General features: G+C 39.2%; 1 protein-coding gene across 2 annotated transcripts in view; it reads left to right on the forward strand.

The window, feature by feature from the left end:
- The first annotated feature begins 314 nt into the window (after positions 1 to 314).
- Positions 315 to 17318, forward strand: part of C27H21orf91 (chromosome 27 C21orf91 homolog) — a 33147-nt gene continuing 16143 nt past the window's right edge. The window contains exons 1-2 of one of the 2 annotated variants that reach the window (XM_043448843.1): positions 315 to 425; positions 1697 to 1830. In XM_043448843.1, the coding sequence (XP_043304778.1) occupies positions 1704 to 1830 (127 nt within the window). In that variant the 5' untranslated portion in view covers positions 315 to 425; positions 1697 to 1703. Of the gene's footprint in view, positions 426 to 596; positions 728 to 1696; positions 1831 to 17318 lie in introns of those variants that run through there. The other variant, XM_043448842.1, reaches the window with a different exon arrangement.

Below are 17318 nucleotides of genomic sequence, written 5' to 3' on the forward strand. Positions count from 1 at the left end.
TTTAAAGGGGCGGAACCTAAAATAAGAGGTGGGGCTCCGGGATTATCCTCGTAGGCGTGTTAGGAATGCGCCATATTACAGTGGAGGGGCGCCCCATTTCTACAACAATCTTAAAAAATAAAGCTTCTGCATTTGAAATTACCCCTAAATGACGAAAACTTGAAACACAAACTTTTCTCCCATTAAACTCGTCAACCAGCACCTAACTCAAAGTTCAGCGATACTATTTTGCCTCGGCCTAGCGAGTTCACCCAAAGTCCTCCCCGCGTATCTCTGGCCGTGTCCCCCGGCCTCGTCACTTTGCGGCCCACGCGGCCCCCGCCCGGAGGCAGTAGTTTCCCTACGCTAAAGGGGGAGGTGATAACGGACTCCTCTATCTACTTGCCTCGAGGAGGGGCGTGTGAGGAGCCACCTTCCACCAAACGGTGAGAGACACGGGCCAGGAGACGCGGGATCAGGAGGAAATCCGAGCCGAGGCCGCGGCGTCGGTGCAGCCCGGGAGCTGCGGGGGTTGGCGGCCGGCGATCGAGCGCGCGGCCTCGCCCTCCGCGCCGCCCCGCCGTTCTCCCCTCAGAGCCTCGGAAGGATGGCACCGGCGGGAGGGGGCGGGGCCCCCGGGAGGGGGCGGGGCCGCGCGGGCTGGCTGCTAGTCTGCGGCCGGAAACAATAGTGAGGAGCCCGAGCCGCGCGCATCGGCGGCGGCTGTGGCGGCGCGCGAACCCGGACGGTAAAGCTCCCGCTCCCCCCGCCCGCGCCCTGGTCCCCGACCCCGCGGTCCCGCCGCCTTAGCCCTCAGCCCCGCGGCCCCGGTCTCTGTTGCGCGCGGGACGCCCCGACGGACAGTCGGGGAGAAGGACGCGGCACCCTGAGGGGCGGGCGGGCGCCCCCAAACGCCGGAGGCCGGGCGGGAACCAGGCTCCCCGAAGCGCTGAGTCCGGACGGACCGGCTGCTGGAGCTCTCGAACGCCTTCTGCCGGGGTGGGAGGAAGCCCCGGGGCGAGGGGACGCGAAGCTCCCGCCGGCTGGGCTCTCTGGGACCGCCCCCCCCCCCCGCCCCTGCCCCTGCCCCTGCCCCGGCCGGGCTTGGCCATCCCGGTTTCTCTGGCCGTGCCCGAGCCGCTCCGCTGAGCCGCTGCCCGACCTCCCGTGCGGATGCCAGGGACGCGGCCGGACCCCCGCCCTAGTGTTCACTTTTTCCACGTGCATTTTGCCCGCCTCAGACCTGGAATAGCACACCTCGCTACGCCGAGCTAGCGAGACGCATCTAAGGTTCCCACAATGAAGTAGGGAGAGCTGTGTCCCGAGCGCCTCGCTCGTCCTCCCTTCAACAGCGTTAAGTAGGTTGACAGACCCCGGTAGCGGAACAGGCCGCGCTGCTAAGCTCTTTCTGCGCCTGGTCGGGGATGGAAGCGGTCTAGAATCCCCGAAAACTGCTCTTCATCAGTTCCTCTCAACTAAATACAACACAGGACCAAAAAAGGCGCTTGGGCATAGTGTGACTTGCGGCTGGACTTTTAAGTTTTACTAGCTTTGTGTCCTTGCACAGTAAAAGTGTTAGTGTGGCGATGCTTGTTTCGAGAGGCTGTTGCCTGAGATAAACTGAAAAGCATCCTTCTCTTTCCTAGAAGTTCCTACTTTTTTGCCGTGATGACAAGTTCTTGAAATTGTGTAACTTTCTTTTTCTGTTTCTTAATAGGGGCACTATGAACGAAGAGGAGCAGTTTGTAAGCATTGATTTGAATGATGACAACATCTGCAGTGTTTGTAAACTGGGAACAGACAAAGAAACACTCTCCTTCTGCCACGTTTGTTTTGAGCTAAATATTGACGGTAAGGACACAGGATAGATTGATTTTATGCCGTGAACTTTACAGAACTACTTCATGCTGAACTCTGGTTATAAGGTAAAACTAAAGTTTCTTGAATGATTGTAAATTGTGTCAAGTGGAAATCTGTTAAAGATAAGGGTTTCTGGAAATGAAACTGAAGGTAGCACAGCTATGAATTTAAGAGAAACTTGTTTTTTTTTTTGACTCCCACAGTATTAACTCGGTTTTACTAATATAAAAATGAAAAATGAGTATTGACTGCTAAACTTTTCTGTTTTGAGAGCTTATTGGATTGTCAGATTTTAACAGATCTGTGTTTTGTTTTAATATTTAAGAACTAACATAACCAAACATTTACATTGATAGCCAAATGTAATTTTGTTGTTTTGGCCATACCGTGCTAGTACATAATTGAGGTGAGCTATAATTTTTTTCTCCAGTGCTCTTATTATCTGAAACACATTTTAAAATTTTTAGATAACTTGTCAGTGATAACACACACCTTTAATAATTTTTAAACTAAAAAGGCTTTTAAAATTTCTCAGTAGTATCTCTAACAGTACACAAATGAGTTCTCCAAATACTTTTTTTTAAATCTCTATTATTAAAGTATTTAGGTTGATGCACAGCTAATGTGTCTGTGGGTATCAGTAGTTTGCCTCCAAGAAACATGTGGGGTATGTTTCCTTATCTTGATGTTACCTTGATAAATTCTGATTTTTTTAAATATTTATGTTACACAAAAAAGGATCTTAATATTCTGCTGATAAGTTTGTCTGCCATTTGAATTTTGAATTGTAACATACCAGTAGAGAGCTTTTGTTAGATTTTAATCTAAAGATTAATTTCTTTACTGGTTCTGTTTATTAAGTAGGAGATAACAAATGTTCTTTCCATTTGAAAAAAAAAAGGGGTTATCTACCTTGAGATTCCTCTTAAGACTTGTTTTTCATAAATTGTTGTAGGCACCAAATTAATATATTTAGATACTCTGTAGTAAAAGTCAAAATTATAACTATGAATATGACTATTAAAAACATGTAGAGTTAATTATATGACATTCATTTTCCATTTAAGATACTGGTTGTGACAGTTTTGCCATTGTACTCTCAGAAGTGTAGTTGCTAAACATGATAATCTATGGGAGAACATGGATTTCCTGTGGATTGCATAAAATGCATAAAACAATATTGGCCCTGTATATTCTTTTTCATTGTAAATTTTGGTTCTAGATGGACAGAGACATTGGAAATGACTCAGCCCAAAGTTGTGTTTACGTTGAGGAAAACTGACAATCAGGTTGTGGGACTGTTCAGGGTGGCTCTGGTGGTGATGGCAGGCTGTTATTTCGTGCCAGGCCCTGCACTAAGCACCTTATATGGATTATGTTATTCAACTCAAAATAGCTCTGTGATGGCTACTATTATCCATTTTAAGGTTGATGGAGCCTAACTTTCAAGACCTAGAAACTGCACTTTGAAGTTTGAAGTTGCTCAGCAATGAATGATATTGCTCGACTATGGAAGCCTGGCATCTAGTTCTAGTATATGTCCTTTTAATTCCATTGATCTACTGTCAATGGTTATTTTAGTTGATGGGGTAATATTAGAAACCTATTTTCCTGAATCGTAATTGCTGTCCTTGATATTCGGCCAGCCAACTTTTCCTAGCCAGTGTTTCCTGCTACATTACCATTAGGGGTGTTCATGCTGTGATCAGATTTTTCTGAAGAAACCTAAACTTTCATATTAGCTTTTCTAGTTTTGTTTTTTTTTTTAATGCCTTTGAACTGATTCTTCATCACTGTATAGACAATATACAGATATTTCTCAGGTACCATCCTTATAAATATTTCATCTCTGATAAATCTATCTCAGTGTATAAGCTTGTCATAAGCCCTACATTGTTGAAATATACTTATCTTTAACTTAAAAGACAAAAATAATTCTCAATTTGAATTAGAACTGTTTCTTTTTATGTTCTACATACACTCAAGGTTTTATATTTTTAAATATAAATTAAATATAAATTTAAATATAATTGACATTTTTAAATGCCAGTTAAACTTTCCTAGGGAAAATTACTTTAGAATTAAATTTTCTTCTCAACTTATCTGAAGTCAATTCCTAAGTCTCACAAATATAATACATTTCATATTTAACACAATGATGAACTTCTGCAGTATAGCCATTTTAATATGAGATTATTTTTTTTAATCTTAGGGGAAAAGAAGGGAAATGAGAACCCTGAATGCCACAAAATTTCAATTTTTATATCAGTATACAGGTTTTTTAAAAGTCAATGAAAAAAAAGGTGAAACAAGTTATATTCTTTGTTTACGTCAGTAAACCTTTTAAAATGTTTTTGAACATTTTTGTCCCCTACCAAATTCTAAGCACAGTACCAATCAATAAATGTTAGGTAAGTAAGTGGGACTTTAAAAAGTAGGGCATTTAACTTTCCTACTTTTGGTATAACCTTTCTGTAGTGTGGTAATGTTGCCCTCATTTGGTTTCTTAGCTTTCTAACTGCCAAGTTTGCTCTAAAGCCTTCTATTCTTCTTTCACCTAGTTAAAAATTTTCTTAGAATTTTTTGAGTCTACAGATTCATAGTAAACAAAAATATTAATATCTTAAACCTTCTGGATTGTAGCTTATGTCAGATCAAAACTAGCCTAATCAAATGTTGCTTGCATAAAATCAAAATTAAGCTTATCATATTTTTTAAACTGTGGGCATACATATATTTATAAAATGAAAATGAAAGAAGAAAGAAAAAAATTAAATCTTGTAGGAAAGATTTCATATTCTGAGCATGGCTGTAAGTTGCCTTTTTTCTGTGTCTTTGCAGTACTTACAAAGAAATGAGTACCTACATTTTTATATACTTTCAAACCAGAGGTGATATACTTCAAGAACCTAAAAAATACTCTTTAAGGAAATTGATTTGGGCAAGGGGTGGGGAGGGACACATAATTCACCATTGGAATTACTTGTCTACTTCTAGGAGTAAGAGAAAGATGCATAAACTTCTTAATACTTATGACCTGTCCTTGGCGCCAAGACACTATAAACATTTTATGCATGTATAATCAAATACACTAACGTGCATCATAGTTCATGGTACTCAAATTTTTCTAAAGTTCTTTACTGACTACCATTCCCTAGGCTATTAAGGCTGGGAAGAAGGTAGCCCAGGGTAGTCAGGAGCCAGTCATGAAACTCAGCTGTAATATAGCACAGTCAGAAATGAAACTAAAGGTGAGGGGGTGGGGGAGATCCAGAGCTACAGTCTGTTACTTCATAGTATCAGTTTTCATTTTGTGCCAAAATACTGTGCGAATAATTAGTATTTTTGTGTATGAATGTGTTAGTCATTCAGTCGTGTCTGACTCTGTACAACCCCATGGACTAACCCGCCAGGCTCCTCTGTCTCTGGGATTCTCCAGGCAAGAATACTGGAGTGGGTGGGTAGCCATTCCCTTCTCCAGGTGTTCATCCTGACCAAGGATCAAACCCAGGTCTCCTGCATTGCAGGCAGCTTTTTTTACTGTCCGAGCCTCCAGGGAAACCCTTAGTATTTTTACCTTCCTCCTCTAATATTGACTTCCTTTTTATTCAGTGAAGAGGAGCTTTTTATAAGACAGAGATCAATTCCTCTTATGCCAAAGTTTTCAGTGTGAGTTGATCTTGCTAGTTGATTAAGTAAGCATTTCATATAATTACTAGTCCATCCTAGACTGTAAAATCCATCTCAGACTTCATTCTCCCCTAATTGGTTGAACCTTCTGGGAACTTTTTTAGAAACAGACCCAAATTCAGATCTTTAATAATCTTTTCAGCAAGAAGTCTGTAGATGTTTGCTCTTAGTTAAGGCACTGGTGAACCCAGTGCTCACTTTTAATCTCATTTTTCCTTGATTCTCTGAGTCTTTGACCAAAACGTTGTTCCCATGGCCAGTAGTCAGGGAGCAGTTTGAATCTCATATTAAATCCCTGATTTAGCTGGGAAGTCGGGACTGATTATTAACTACTCAGAGCCTGTCAGCAGCTCTTCCCTTTGTCTTGTTTCTAACACGTCAGCATCTTTCCACTTGAGTAAAGGCCCACCACTTTACTTGTGATAGGGAGGCTGTATGTTGCTAACTCCATTTGGCATTAACCTCTTTCTCTTGCTTCTCATAATGACAAACATCATGGCTTGCTATTAGCTAAAAGAGCACTTTTAAATATAAAGCCTGAGTGACTTTTGAGTTTAGCTTAGCTGTCTTTATACTTAGAAGTACAGATGAAGAATTAATTTTTTAACCGCCTTTTAATGTCACTTTAAATTTGAACACTTAAAATGGCTCTAGCAGTAAAACCTCTTTATTTGGACAGGAGTTAGGAGGGGTGGAAGTGAAACTGTAGGTTTAATTGGTGATAACTTTATAGAATATTTTTTTAAAAAGATAAAGCTAGGCTAGCCACATCTAGTAAGCTAACAAGCCATATCTGAGGAGCCAGGTTCCAGATTCTTTTCCCTGTCCTAATTTTATGATGGCCTCGTTTTAGTTACTCCCAACTTTTTCCCTTTTTAACTTCAAACTTTCTAATTCTAAAGTTTAGGATGAACTTAAAATTGAGATCATAAACGAATTTTGGTTGGAAAGATATACCCATTAGAAATTAGGTCAGGCTGTATGTAACAGAAAATCCAAATAATAATGATGAAATAATACAGGATGGATATTTACATATCTCATAGTAAAAGAAGTTGATTCTGGAGTCTGTTTGGTAGCACCATGATCAGAAAGACTCAAGCTGCTTCTGTTTTACTAATCCACTTTCTTTAACACATATTTGCCATCATCAGTCGTCTCATGAGCCAGGATGGCTGCCGGAACTCCAGTCATTGCTTCCTTATTCTCAGACAGAATAGAAGGGGCATCTGACAAAAGGTACATGGTAGCCGTCTCTCCTGAATCTATAAAGGAGCTTTTCCTAAAGTCCTCCTTAACAATTTGTTATACGTTTCACTGCCCTTTGAAGAGAAGCTGCTCCAAATGAAATCAGTACTTTACAAAGAAAGGGACAAAAGATGTTGAGTGTCCACCTAACAAGATGAGCAACAGAGAGGCCTTTCTAGTAATTGAAGGTTACCATGTTGAAAGCAAACTATTTGAGCTACAACTAAGACCAACAAGTAAAGGTCCCGTGATTCTTCTAACCCAGGAGTTTGAAATGGAATGGATTTTTACAAAGGAAGCTTTGTATTCTGAGGATCGGCATACAGCCAGATCTCATGTGAATTTGTTGCAAAAAAGCTATGAGAATTTTCAAGTTTCTGACCCATCTCAGGACATAAAATATAATGGTTAATACTACTGCTCATTATACATATGTTAGATACTATAAACTTACCCTGCTTTCTCTCAGCCTCTCTTCTTGACATGGTAATTCCTCATACCTTTCCAGTTCAGTTCAGTTGCTCAGTCATGTCCGACTCTTTGCAACCCCATGGACCACAGCACGCCAGGCTTCCTTGTCCATCCCCAACTCCCGGAGTTTACTCAAACTCATGTCCATTGAGTCAGTGATGCCATCCAACCATCTCATCCTCTGTCGTCCCCTTCTCCTCCTGCCTTCAATCTTTCCCAGCATCTGGATCTTTTCGAATAAGTCAGCTCTTCGCATCAAGTGCCAAAAGTATTGGGAGTTTCAGCATCAGTCCTTCCAATGAATATTCAGGACTGATTTCCTTTAAGATGGACTGGTTGGGTCTCCTTGCAGTCCAAAAGACTCCCAAGAGTCTTTTCCAACACCACAGTCCAAAAGCATCAATGCTTCAGCGCTCAGCTTTCTTTATAGTCCAACCCTCACATCCATACATGACTACTGGAAAAATCCATAGTCTTAACTAGACAGACCTTTGTTGACAAAGTGATGTCTCTGCTTTTTAATATGCCGTCTAGGTTGGTCATAACTTTTCTCCCAAGGAGTAAGCATCTTTTAATTTCATGGCTGCAATCACCATCAGCAGTGATTTTGGAGCCCAAAAAGTAAAGCCTGTCACTGTTTCCATTGTTTCCCCATCTATTTGCCATGAAGTGATGAGACCAGATGCCATGATCTTAGTTTTCTGAGTGCTGAGTTTTAAGCCAACTTTTTCACTCTCTTTCACTTTCATCAAAGGCTCTTTAGTTGTTCCTTGCTTTCTGCCATAAGAGTGGTGTCATCTGCATATCTGAGGTTATTGATATTTCTCCCAGCAATTTTGATTCCAGCTTGTGCTTCATCCAGCCCAGCGTTTCTCATGATGTACTCTGAATATAAGTTAAATAAGCAGGGTGACAATATGCAGCCTTGATGGAATTCCTTTCCCTATTTGGCATCAGTCTGTTGTTCCATGTTCAATTCTAACTGTTGCTTACTGACCTGTATACAGATTTCTCAAGAGGCAGGTCAACTGGTCTGGTATTCCCATCTCTTTCAGAATTTTTCAGAGTTTGTTGGTTCACGCAGTCAAAGGCTTTGGCATGGTCAATAAAGCAGAAATAGATATTTTTCTGGAATTCTCTTGCTTTTTCGATGATCCAGCAGATGTTGGCAATTTGATCTCTGGTTCCTCTGCCTTTTCTAAATCCAGCTTGAACATCTGGAAGTTCATGGTTCACGTACTATTGAAGCCTGGCTTGGAGAATTTTGAGCATTACTTTACTAGCATGTGAGATGAGTGCAATTGTGCAGTCATTTGAGTATTCTTTGGCATTGCCTTTCTTTGGGATTGGAATGAAAACTGATCTTTTCCAGTCCTCTGGCCACTTCTGAATTTTCCAAATCTGCTAGCATACTGAGTGCAGCACTTTCACAGCATCATCATGTAGCATTTGAAATAGGTCAACTGGAATTCCATCACCTCCACTAGCTTTGTTCATAGTGATGCTTCCTAAGGCCCACTTGACTTCACATTCCAGGATGTCTGGCTCTAGGTGAGTGGTCACACCATTGTGATTATCTGGGTCGTAAAGATCTTTTTTGTATAGTTCTTCTGTGTATTCTTGCCACCTCTTCTTAATATCTTCTGCTTCTGTTAGGTCCATACCATTTCTGTCCTTTATTGAGCCCATCTCTGCATGAAATGTTCCCTTGGTATCTCTAATTTTCTTTCACCTTTCCATGGAAGATTGCTTTTCTACAGCTGGGTACATCTGCCACTGCTTTCCTTCTGCTCCATGTGGGCCCTGGACTCAGACCTGGCCTTGAATCTTGACTCTGCCACTTACTAGTTGGATTTTCTTGGCAAGATACCTAAGTTCATTGTGTCATACTGGTTCTCAAATTTTGTACTTTCATTTCTTAATCTTGAAATTATTGTGCCAGAATCTAATTCAGAAGGCTGAACTCCAGTTGTTGCCGTTTGTTCCAAGAATACTTGGCTATATAAGCAGTGGTGCTCAGATTGGTTTGCTCCTGATGCTCAGAATGAAGCTGCAGAGTGTTTCTCCCCACCCGTAAACTACACATCTGCATGTGCAGCTAATGTGTAGGCATCCTCACTTGTATAGCCCATGAGTACTTCACACTGCACGTCTAAAGGTAAAGTATTATCCTATACTACATATATTTCTTTTCAAAATGAATGAATAAATAAATAAGCAAATTCCCCTTCCATTCCTACAACAGAAAATGTTGGGGTTGGAAGTGAACTGTGGAAAAGGTGAACAGATTCATGCCTGGCTGAAATACTTGAGAGGTGGTGCCACAGCAAAACCTGCCTGCCCTAGTTTTTTAAAGTTATTAATATTTCTCAGAGCAGCCTTCCCTGCCCCCCAGCAGCACTGTCAACCCCATGTGCTTTTCCTGCTAGTAGCACCCTTTTCTTCATGGCACTTGCTTTAATTTGTTGCTGTAACTATTGGTTTATTTCTTTGTTTATTTGTGCTCACCCTCCTCCATTTCTAGCTCCATAAGGACTTGGGTTTGAGCCTCCTTTATTTACTAGTATATAATTAGCAGTAGCATGAGGATTGGCCAGAAGTTATGAATGAGTGTTTGAAATATTCGATTGATGAGTGCATTAGCCTAAAGGAAACTGTAGAGGACTGTCTTTTTTTTTTCTGTTTTTCCCTTAATCTTGCCCATAGTGAAACTCTTCTGTTATTTTTCTGCCCTTCCACAGAATTGTCTGAGATCTTTCTAGAGTCTCCTAAAAGCTTTGTGACTCTTACTAATAGAACTTTGTATTATATTCAAAAGAAAAATGTAGCAAATAATATTAACAGCGATATCTGTGTTTTTTTTTTTTTGCAATCAGGAGGATAGAAAACAGATAGTATTTTTTCTCTACAGAACAAGAAGTCTTAAACAGGACTATGCTTAGAGTGGGAATTTCTACATTCATTTACATGCTGCAACTCTATTATTCCGAACACCTCAGCAGAGTGGTGTTTGCTCATCATGATGACCCCTTCAAGGTATTTGATGATCTGGAGTGCTTGTTAAGTCTGTGATAAAAGTACACTCTTTAAATCAGTGACTTAAAGTTGAAAACAAAGAAACAGTACGTTACTATCCAGCATATCTTATTAATAGAAACACCATGATTATAAATAAAGCATTTGTTACAATAGATAAAAATGACATTCTGATTCAAATTCATAATTCATTTCCACCCAGTGTGTTGGCAGAGATGAAAAGAAATGTTTTATGAGTTATCCAGAAACAAATTAAATCCAGATTGGAAATCTTTTAATTGTTAGCTCAGAATTATCTATTCTCAGTAAAGGGATACACTTTTCATTACTGAAATAATTTTATAATAACTGTTACTAGAAAGCTGATAAAGAGAAATTAGCTGCCCAGAAATAAAGGGGAATTTTTCTGTTGCATACAAAATAATACTGCCTGTGAAGAAAGAAAACAAAGACAAATTTCTCTACTCAGGAAGAAATGAAATAATCACTCTCTAGTTGGGAGAAGCTAGTCCAGCTGTCAAATACTTAAGGGATTTACACTTTTAGGTAAGTGACTTATCTAAATAATAGGTATTTATCAGCTATTCTGTGTTTCACATGCATTATTTCGTTCTTAATACAGCTATATGAGATAGGTTATCCCAATTTGATAAATGAGGGAGGTAAGGAGAGAGTCTGGGAAGCTAATCTAGAATCACACAGCTTGGAAGTCCAAACCTGACCGCAGAAGTCCAAGTGCCTAAATCATTTCTGCTTCCAATGAAAATTACATGAACTCCTAAGAAATCTCAGAGATACTAAGTAACTTCTAGGCAAAATTACAGATGAATTACACCAATGTGAATGGTTAGGCAAGGAACGAAATTTAGGTCCCGAGAAGTGCTTGCTTTTTAAAAGCTATTTTTACTTGTGATGCTGTTTGATTAATACACATTTGGTGGAATATCCAAAAGTAGACCTTTTTCATGACCTAAGAGAGTAGGATGATACAGTCTCCATATAGGTTGTAATCTAAATAGTCTGTCAAGAAAATGTAGATTCAATCATCAGAGAAGAGGGAAGGACTGGGAAGAAGAGACACACACAAGACAGTCTTGCTGCCCAGAAGACACAAGGAGGCTGAGCTGCAGACTGACATTTGCTGCAGAATCATACAGGTGTCAGCTCGTCAGGAGGCAGTGTTCTGACCTGCTCTCCATCCTTCCAGCCGTTCAAGTAACAGAGGCTAACATACTTAGTCTGATTCATCTTCCTCTCAAGAGAGAGTAGGTTCTGAGTAAGTGGAGGCAGACAGTACAAACTAAAGTGAAATTATCAGCACCAGTCCTGGAATTGCACGCTATCTCCCTTTTGTTCATCTAGGAATACTTCCTAGAAAGAGAAGAAGCAGGTGCTAAGACAGCATAACTTTATATAGCACTTTAGATGTTCAAAGGTACTTTTGCAGCATCTTAAATTTAATTTCTACCTTATAAAGAATAGTAACACTAATTGTGAATTTCAAATAAGGTGTTAATGTGGAAAATGTAACAAGTAATTGAAATCCAAGTGGCTGAGTAACATTGCAAAATTATCAAAATGTTGTCACAGTTCTAGTTAGAATGAATTTAAATCATTCTAATCCAGTTTGGCACACCATCTATTAGGATTTTGATAAGGGGAATAAGCCCATTAAACACCGAGCCTTGGATTTATAGTTTGTAATAAGGGAAAACAGTGTCTGTTTACAAATAGTTTTAAACTAGTGTGTCTATTTCAGTTAGCTTTTTGGCATTACTGTCTCAACTATATAACAGCAAGGCAAAACAATGGTTTGTGGCACCCATGAAAATCTGAATCTTAGAGTCAAAGCTATGTTCATAGAGATTTTTATACACATTCACTCAGTAAATATTAATTAGGCAACTGCTGTGTGCCAGCAATTGTTTGGTAACTAAGGATAATACAGTTAACAAGAATAAGTTATATGGTATATTAGAAGGCAATATAGAGTCATTTGCCTTTTATGAAGAATAAATTCAATCACTGGTATACTTTTCCATGTATTACCTTATTTAAAATTTACATTTAGTGTTCATTTCCTACATAAAATGAGGATTAAAATTAATAGTAAAAGTGCCTTCCAACCACCAGAGTGCAATTCAAATACACTTAAATGACATCTTCAATATCTAAAACTCACGATAACTGGTGAAATAATATCTGCCATGAATTTAGCAAATGATAATTGCTAGTCTGCTGTGAAAACAGAGTTCACACACAGAGGAAGTCTGGTGGTGTTAAAGTATCCCTCATAACCTTGACCATGTTGCTTTGACTCATTGGAATAATTTCAGTATGTCAACAATCAAGTTCAGTTCATTGTCAGTCAACATTTTGGCTGTATTTATACTACAAAGTAGAACAAATACAGTGTAATAATTCCTATGTAATGTATAAGACAGTTCTTCAAAAAACTTAGTTTTTTATTACCAGTGTATTTACTAACCAAATGAAATAGCAGTCATAAGTATCTGAGGAAAGAAATTAAAATATCACAGTTCTCAGTCAAGACTAATTAAAGCATAATTTAATTTCATGTTTCTTACACCCTGTCTCTCTTTTCTACCACCCACTCTTCATTTATTCTTGCCTTCATTTGTTTTATCATACACTGACACATCTTGCATAGTACAGTTATCTTCTCCGTAACCTGACAGAGTGACCGAAAAGATGATTAGAATGGCAGAAATGCTCCTGTCTCCCATATTTATAAGAAAATCAAGGGAAAAAAGCATTCCTCTCTGTCCCTTAAAGCTATCGTTCTCACAAGAGCAGTGTCCATTCAGTGTCTCCTCTGTCCCTCCTCCCCACTTCCTCTTCAATGCCCCTGTAATTGGCCTCCTCTTTTGCTTTCACCAGTGACTTCCTAGTTGTCAACACAATAAATAGTTTCATGTCCTTGCCATTTTCAAAATCTGACATTTAACATTTCCCTCTTTTTTGAAACACTCAGCTTCCTGGGTTCTCTGTTAAAATAGCTCTGCCCTCTTATTTCTGCCCTCTTTTCTTCTTCTTTAGTTCATTACCTATTGCAGATCCCTGAAATACCACTGTTTCATTGAATGCTGTCCTTGTTTTTCTTTTCTTCTCATATTTCACTATCTGTTTCTTTCACTGCATGAGCTTCAGCTATACCTTTGTAAGCTAATGGAACTCCATAAACATATCATAGGCCAATTTTCTTTTAAATGCCAGACCTGTATATCCAACCACCTTCTGGGCCTCTCCATTTAGATATTCTACAGGTGTCTTAAATGTTAAAAGACACTTGCTCCTTGGCAGAAAAGCAATGACAGACCTAGACAGCGTATTAAAAAGCAGAGACATTACTTTGCCTACAAAGGTCCATATAGTCAAAGCTATGGTTTTTCCAGTAGTCATGTATGGATGTGAGAGTTGGACTATAAAGACAGCTCAGTGCCGAAGAATTGATGCTTTTGAACTGTAGTGTTGGAGAAGATTCTTGACAGTCCCTTGTTGAGCAAGGGGATCAAACCAGTCAATCCTAAAAGAAATCAACCCTGAATATTCATTGGAAGGACTGATAAAGCTAAAGCTCCAATGCTCTGGCCTCCTGATGTGAAGAGCCAACTCATTGGTAAAGACCCTGATGCTGGAAAAGACTGAGGGCAGGTAGAGAAGCAGGCGACAGAGGATGAGATGGTTGGATGGCATCACTGACTCAATGATGTTTGAGTTTGAGCAAACTCTGGAAGATGGTGAAGCACAGGGAAGCCTGGCATGTTGCAGTCCATGGGATAGCAAAGAGTCGGACACGACCAAGTGACTGAACAACACCACAGGAATCTTGAATTTAAGTTTCCCAGACTAAATTTATCTCCTTACTTCCATATACACATGGCGTTTTTATGTCTTTCATCTTTGGTTCACATGGAATTCCAGGTCCAGTACCCCAGAGATTGTGTTTCAGTAGATCTACAGTTGAGTCTCGGAATTTGCATTTTAACGGCAATCCCAGCTGACTCCTACGCAGGTGGTCCCGGGACCAAACTTTGAAAAACTGCCCTGCGAATGAATGGTTCCAGCTTCTTCAGGGCTTTCCATACAAAGTTGTGCAGTTGAGGTGATGGGTTGTGGCTGACCTAAGCTCTGCATTTCAAGCTGTATGCCTTTATTCCTTCTTACAGTACCACCTCAAGACCCACTTAGTCAGATTTATAGACTTGATCTCCCTCCCCTGTCACTACCCCACACCCCTAGTTCTCTCGGTATCACCAGAAGGGTCTTTAAAGTGCTAATCTGATACACCATTAATTTTCTTAGAACTCCTTACTGATTCCTTACCATTTTCTTCTGGTTAGACTGTTAACTCCCTAACATGACACGTGAGACATTTCATGACCAGGTATCTGCTTAACTGGCTACCTTTATTACCTCTTCAAAGGCACTCTACAAGCCAATCATCCATGCCCACTGTCTCTCCCTTCCTCTAGTTTCCTCCATTTCTTTCTCACTTCCATACTTTATTTAGTTTCCTGTGTCTTAAACACCATTGACTTCGGCTTCCTCCTAGTATGCAACTGCCTAACGTTTACTGATATTAAATAGAGATGGTAAATTACACTGTTGCCAGTGTTCACAGGGCCACTTCAAGGATCACAAAAAGATAATAAGTGTAGGAGCTCTTTGGTAAATATATCAGCAGCATGTGGTGCAACTGTTATTTAAATTGAAATACAGAAGTGTTTTATTTTCATCTCATCTAAAAAGATGAAAGTCTACTGAAACAATCATTCTGACTCATTTGTGTATTGACTTTGTGGTGTTCATTTGTGTTGAGTTGTGTTGTTCACTCATTTGTGTTGTTCATTTGAACAACTCTTCCATTGCCAAAATAATTCAGTGTTTTATGCACACTGAAGTTTGACTTTATCCTCGGTTTTGGCTGCACTGGGTCTTAGTTGCTTTATGCAAACTCTTAGTTTGCAACATGTGGGATCTAGTTTCCTGACCTAGGGGTAGAACCTGGGCTCCCTGCATTGGGAGTGCAGAGTCTTAGCTCCTGGACCACTGGGGAAGTCCCCTGAGTTTACCTTTTTATGATTTGGTTTTCTTTTATGATTTGGTTTTCAGTAGATTTTTCTGCTCTCGCCACTGTAATTCCCCTCATGTATCAGCTGCCCTGGTGGCTCAGTGGTAAAAGAATCTGCCTGCCAAGCAGAAGACGTGGGTTCAGTCCCTGGGAAAACCCCCTGGAGAAGGAAACCGCAACCCACTCCAGTATTCTTGCCTGGGAAATGCCCTGGACAGAGGAGCCTAGCCATCTCCTGTGCATAGGGTCACAAAGACTTGGACAAGACTGAGCAATTAGACAGCAGCAACCACAGCAGCTGCCCAGCTAGTCCTTTCCTCAGCTGCTTTCAACAACACAGATTGTGTTCACACATCAGTGTCTTTTTCCCTCAGTGCCTTTCAAGTCTTTGGGTCTCCAACAAGGATTTCCAGATAAAACTATGCAGTGGTTATAATCTGACTTCGGAGGAGAGGAATCTTTGATTTGAAGGTTACCCTTTGCTAGAAACATTGTTAGCCTAAGGAAATTTTCAACCTTAAAAATATTCAGAATATTGGAATATTTTAGGACTATGTATCTTTTATCATTCCAGTATTATAATTTTTTTGTTTTACTTAGTTCATTGGAACATACCAATGAACTATATAATGAACCATATAACTTAAGACCTAATGTGTCTTGCACTAAGACACCCTGTTTTCTTTCCCAAACCAAAATATTTCTTTGTAGGCTTTTTAAAAAATGTTTTAAATTTTCACTATTTAAATGATGAAAGATTTTCTTTCTCTCACTGAAATGAAATTTCTCTCTTTTCATCTCTTTTTATTTTCATTGAAAAAGCACACTATTACAGAAAAATCAAAATACAGGAAGCAAAAAGAATTTTAAGATTTATAATCCCACATATCTACCAATAATCTTAATATTTTTGGTGTGTTTTATAAATTATTTTCTGCAGTACAGTATGCATGTATACATGGTAAGTTGTGTTCAAAAATGAAATCAGGCTATGTATACCATTTATAACTGGTCTTTTAATTTAATATATCAGAAACATCTTTTTCATATAAATGGATAAAAAAGGTTGCACTGCATTGGACTGTAATTTTTATAACTTTGTTTCATCATGGAACGATTTTACTGGACACTAGCTCTCCAAACCCTTTCTGCAAATCAAAGTTCCTTTTACTCTAGAAATGCTGTGATTCAATTATAGTATATAGTCACAATCTTTCTTTTTTAGCATGTTTCAGTATGATTCATCAATTATTGCCTTTTTGAAAAATCTTTAGTTTTTTTAATCATATGGTTGGTGAGTTGTAGTGATTGTTTCCCATCAGTTTTGATTTTTACCATTTACTACCTATAGTAGTAATTGAATTAGAAATGACTTCAAATTCACTTGCTAGTAAATCTCTATTAGATGCTGCTGTAAAGCATTATATAAGGAATAGTCAGCTAGAACTTCAGGAACAGTGATTCAGATACATGCAAAGAAGTTGAGATACAAAACAGATGTTTTATAAATAGCTGCGGGACAGCTTTTATTTTGTTTTTCTTATTTGTAAGAAAATAAATCAGGCAAAACCTTAACTAGGCAGAGGGCAGTTCAGGAGACAAAGGGCAGTGTTCACATGGCTATCACATTTCTTACTTTTGACCCCATAAATTTCCTTTGTCATAATGGTTTATTCTCGTTCATCCATGTTATTATGAATGCCTTTTTTCTAGACTTATCTTTTATTTAAGTAATGTGTATCTTTTTAACTTTGCCTATTTTGGGGGAAATTTTACTTAGAAAAACTAAATAAGTAGAGGGTTACTTAGGTCAACTGGATTATTTACTACAAGTTTTTATAACTTTTAATTCTTTGTGCCACTTAACAATTATAGTCTAAACATAGTATTTTTAATGTGCTAGAAAAGCAATTTTAGCTTTTTATATTCTGTGCTACTG

This window comes from Cervus canadensis, chromosome 27 (assembly GCF_019320065.1).
Source record: "Cervus canadensis isolate Bull #8, Minnesota chromosome 27, ASM1932006v1, whole genome shotgun sequence".
In the NCBI taxonomy this organism is placed as follows: domain Eukaryota; kingdom Metazoa; phylum Chordata; class Mammalia; order Artiodactyla; family Cervidae; genus Cervus; species Cervus canadensis.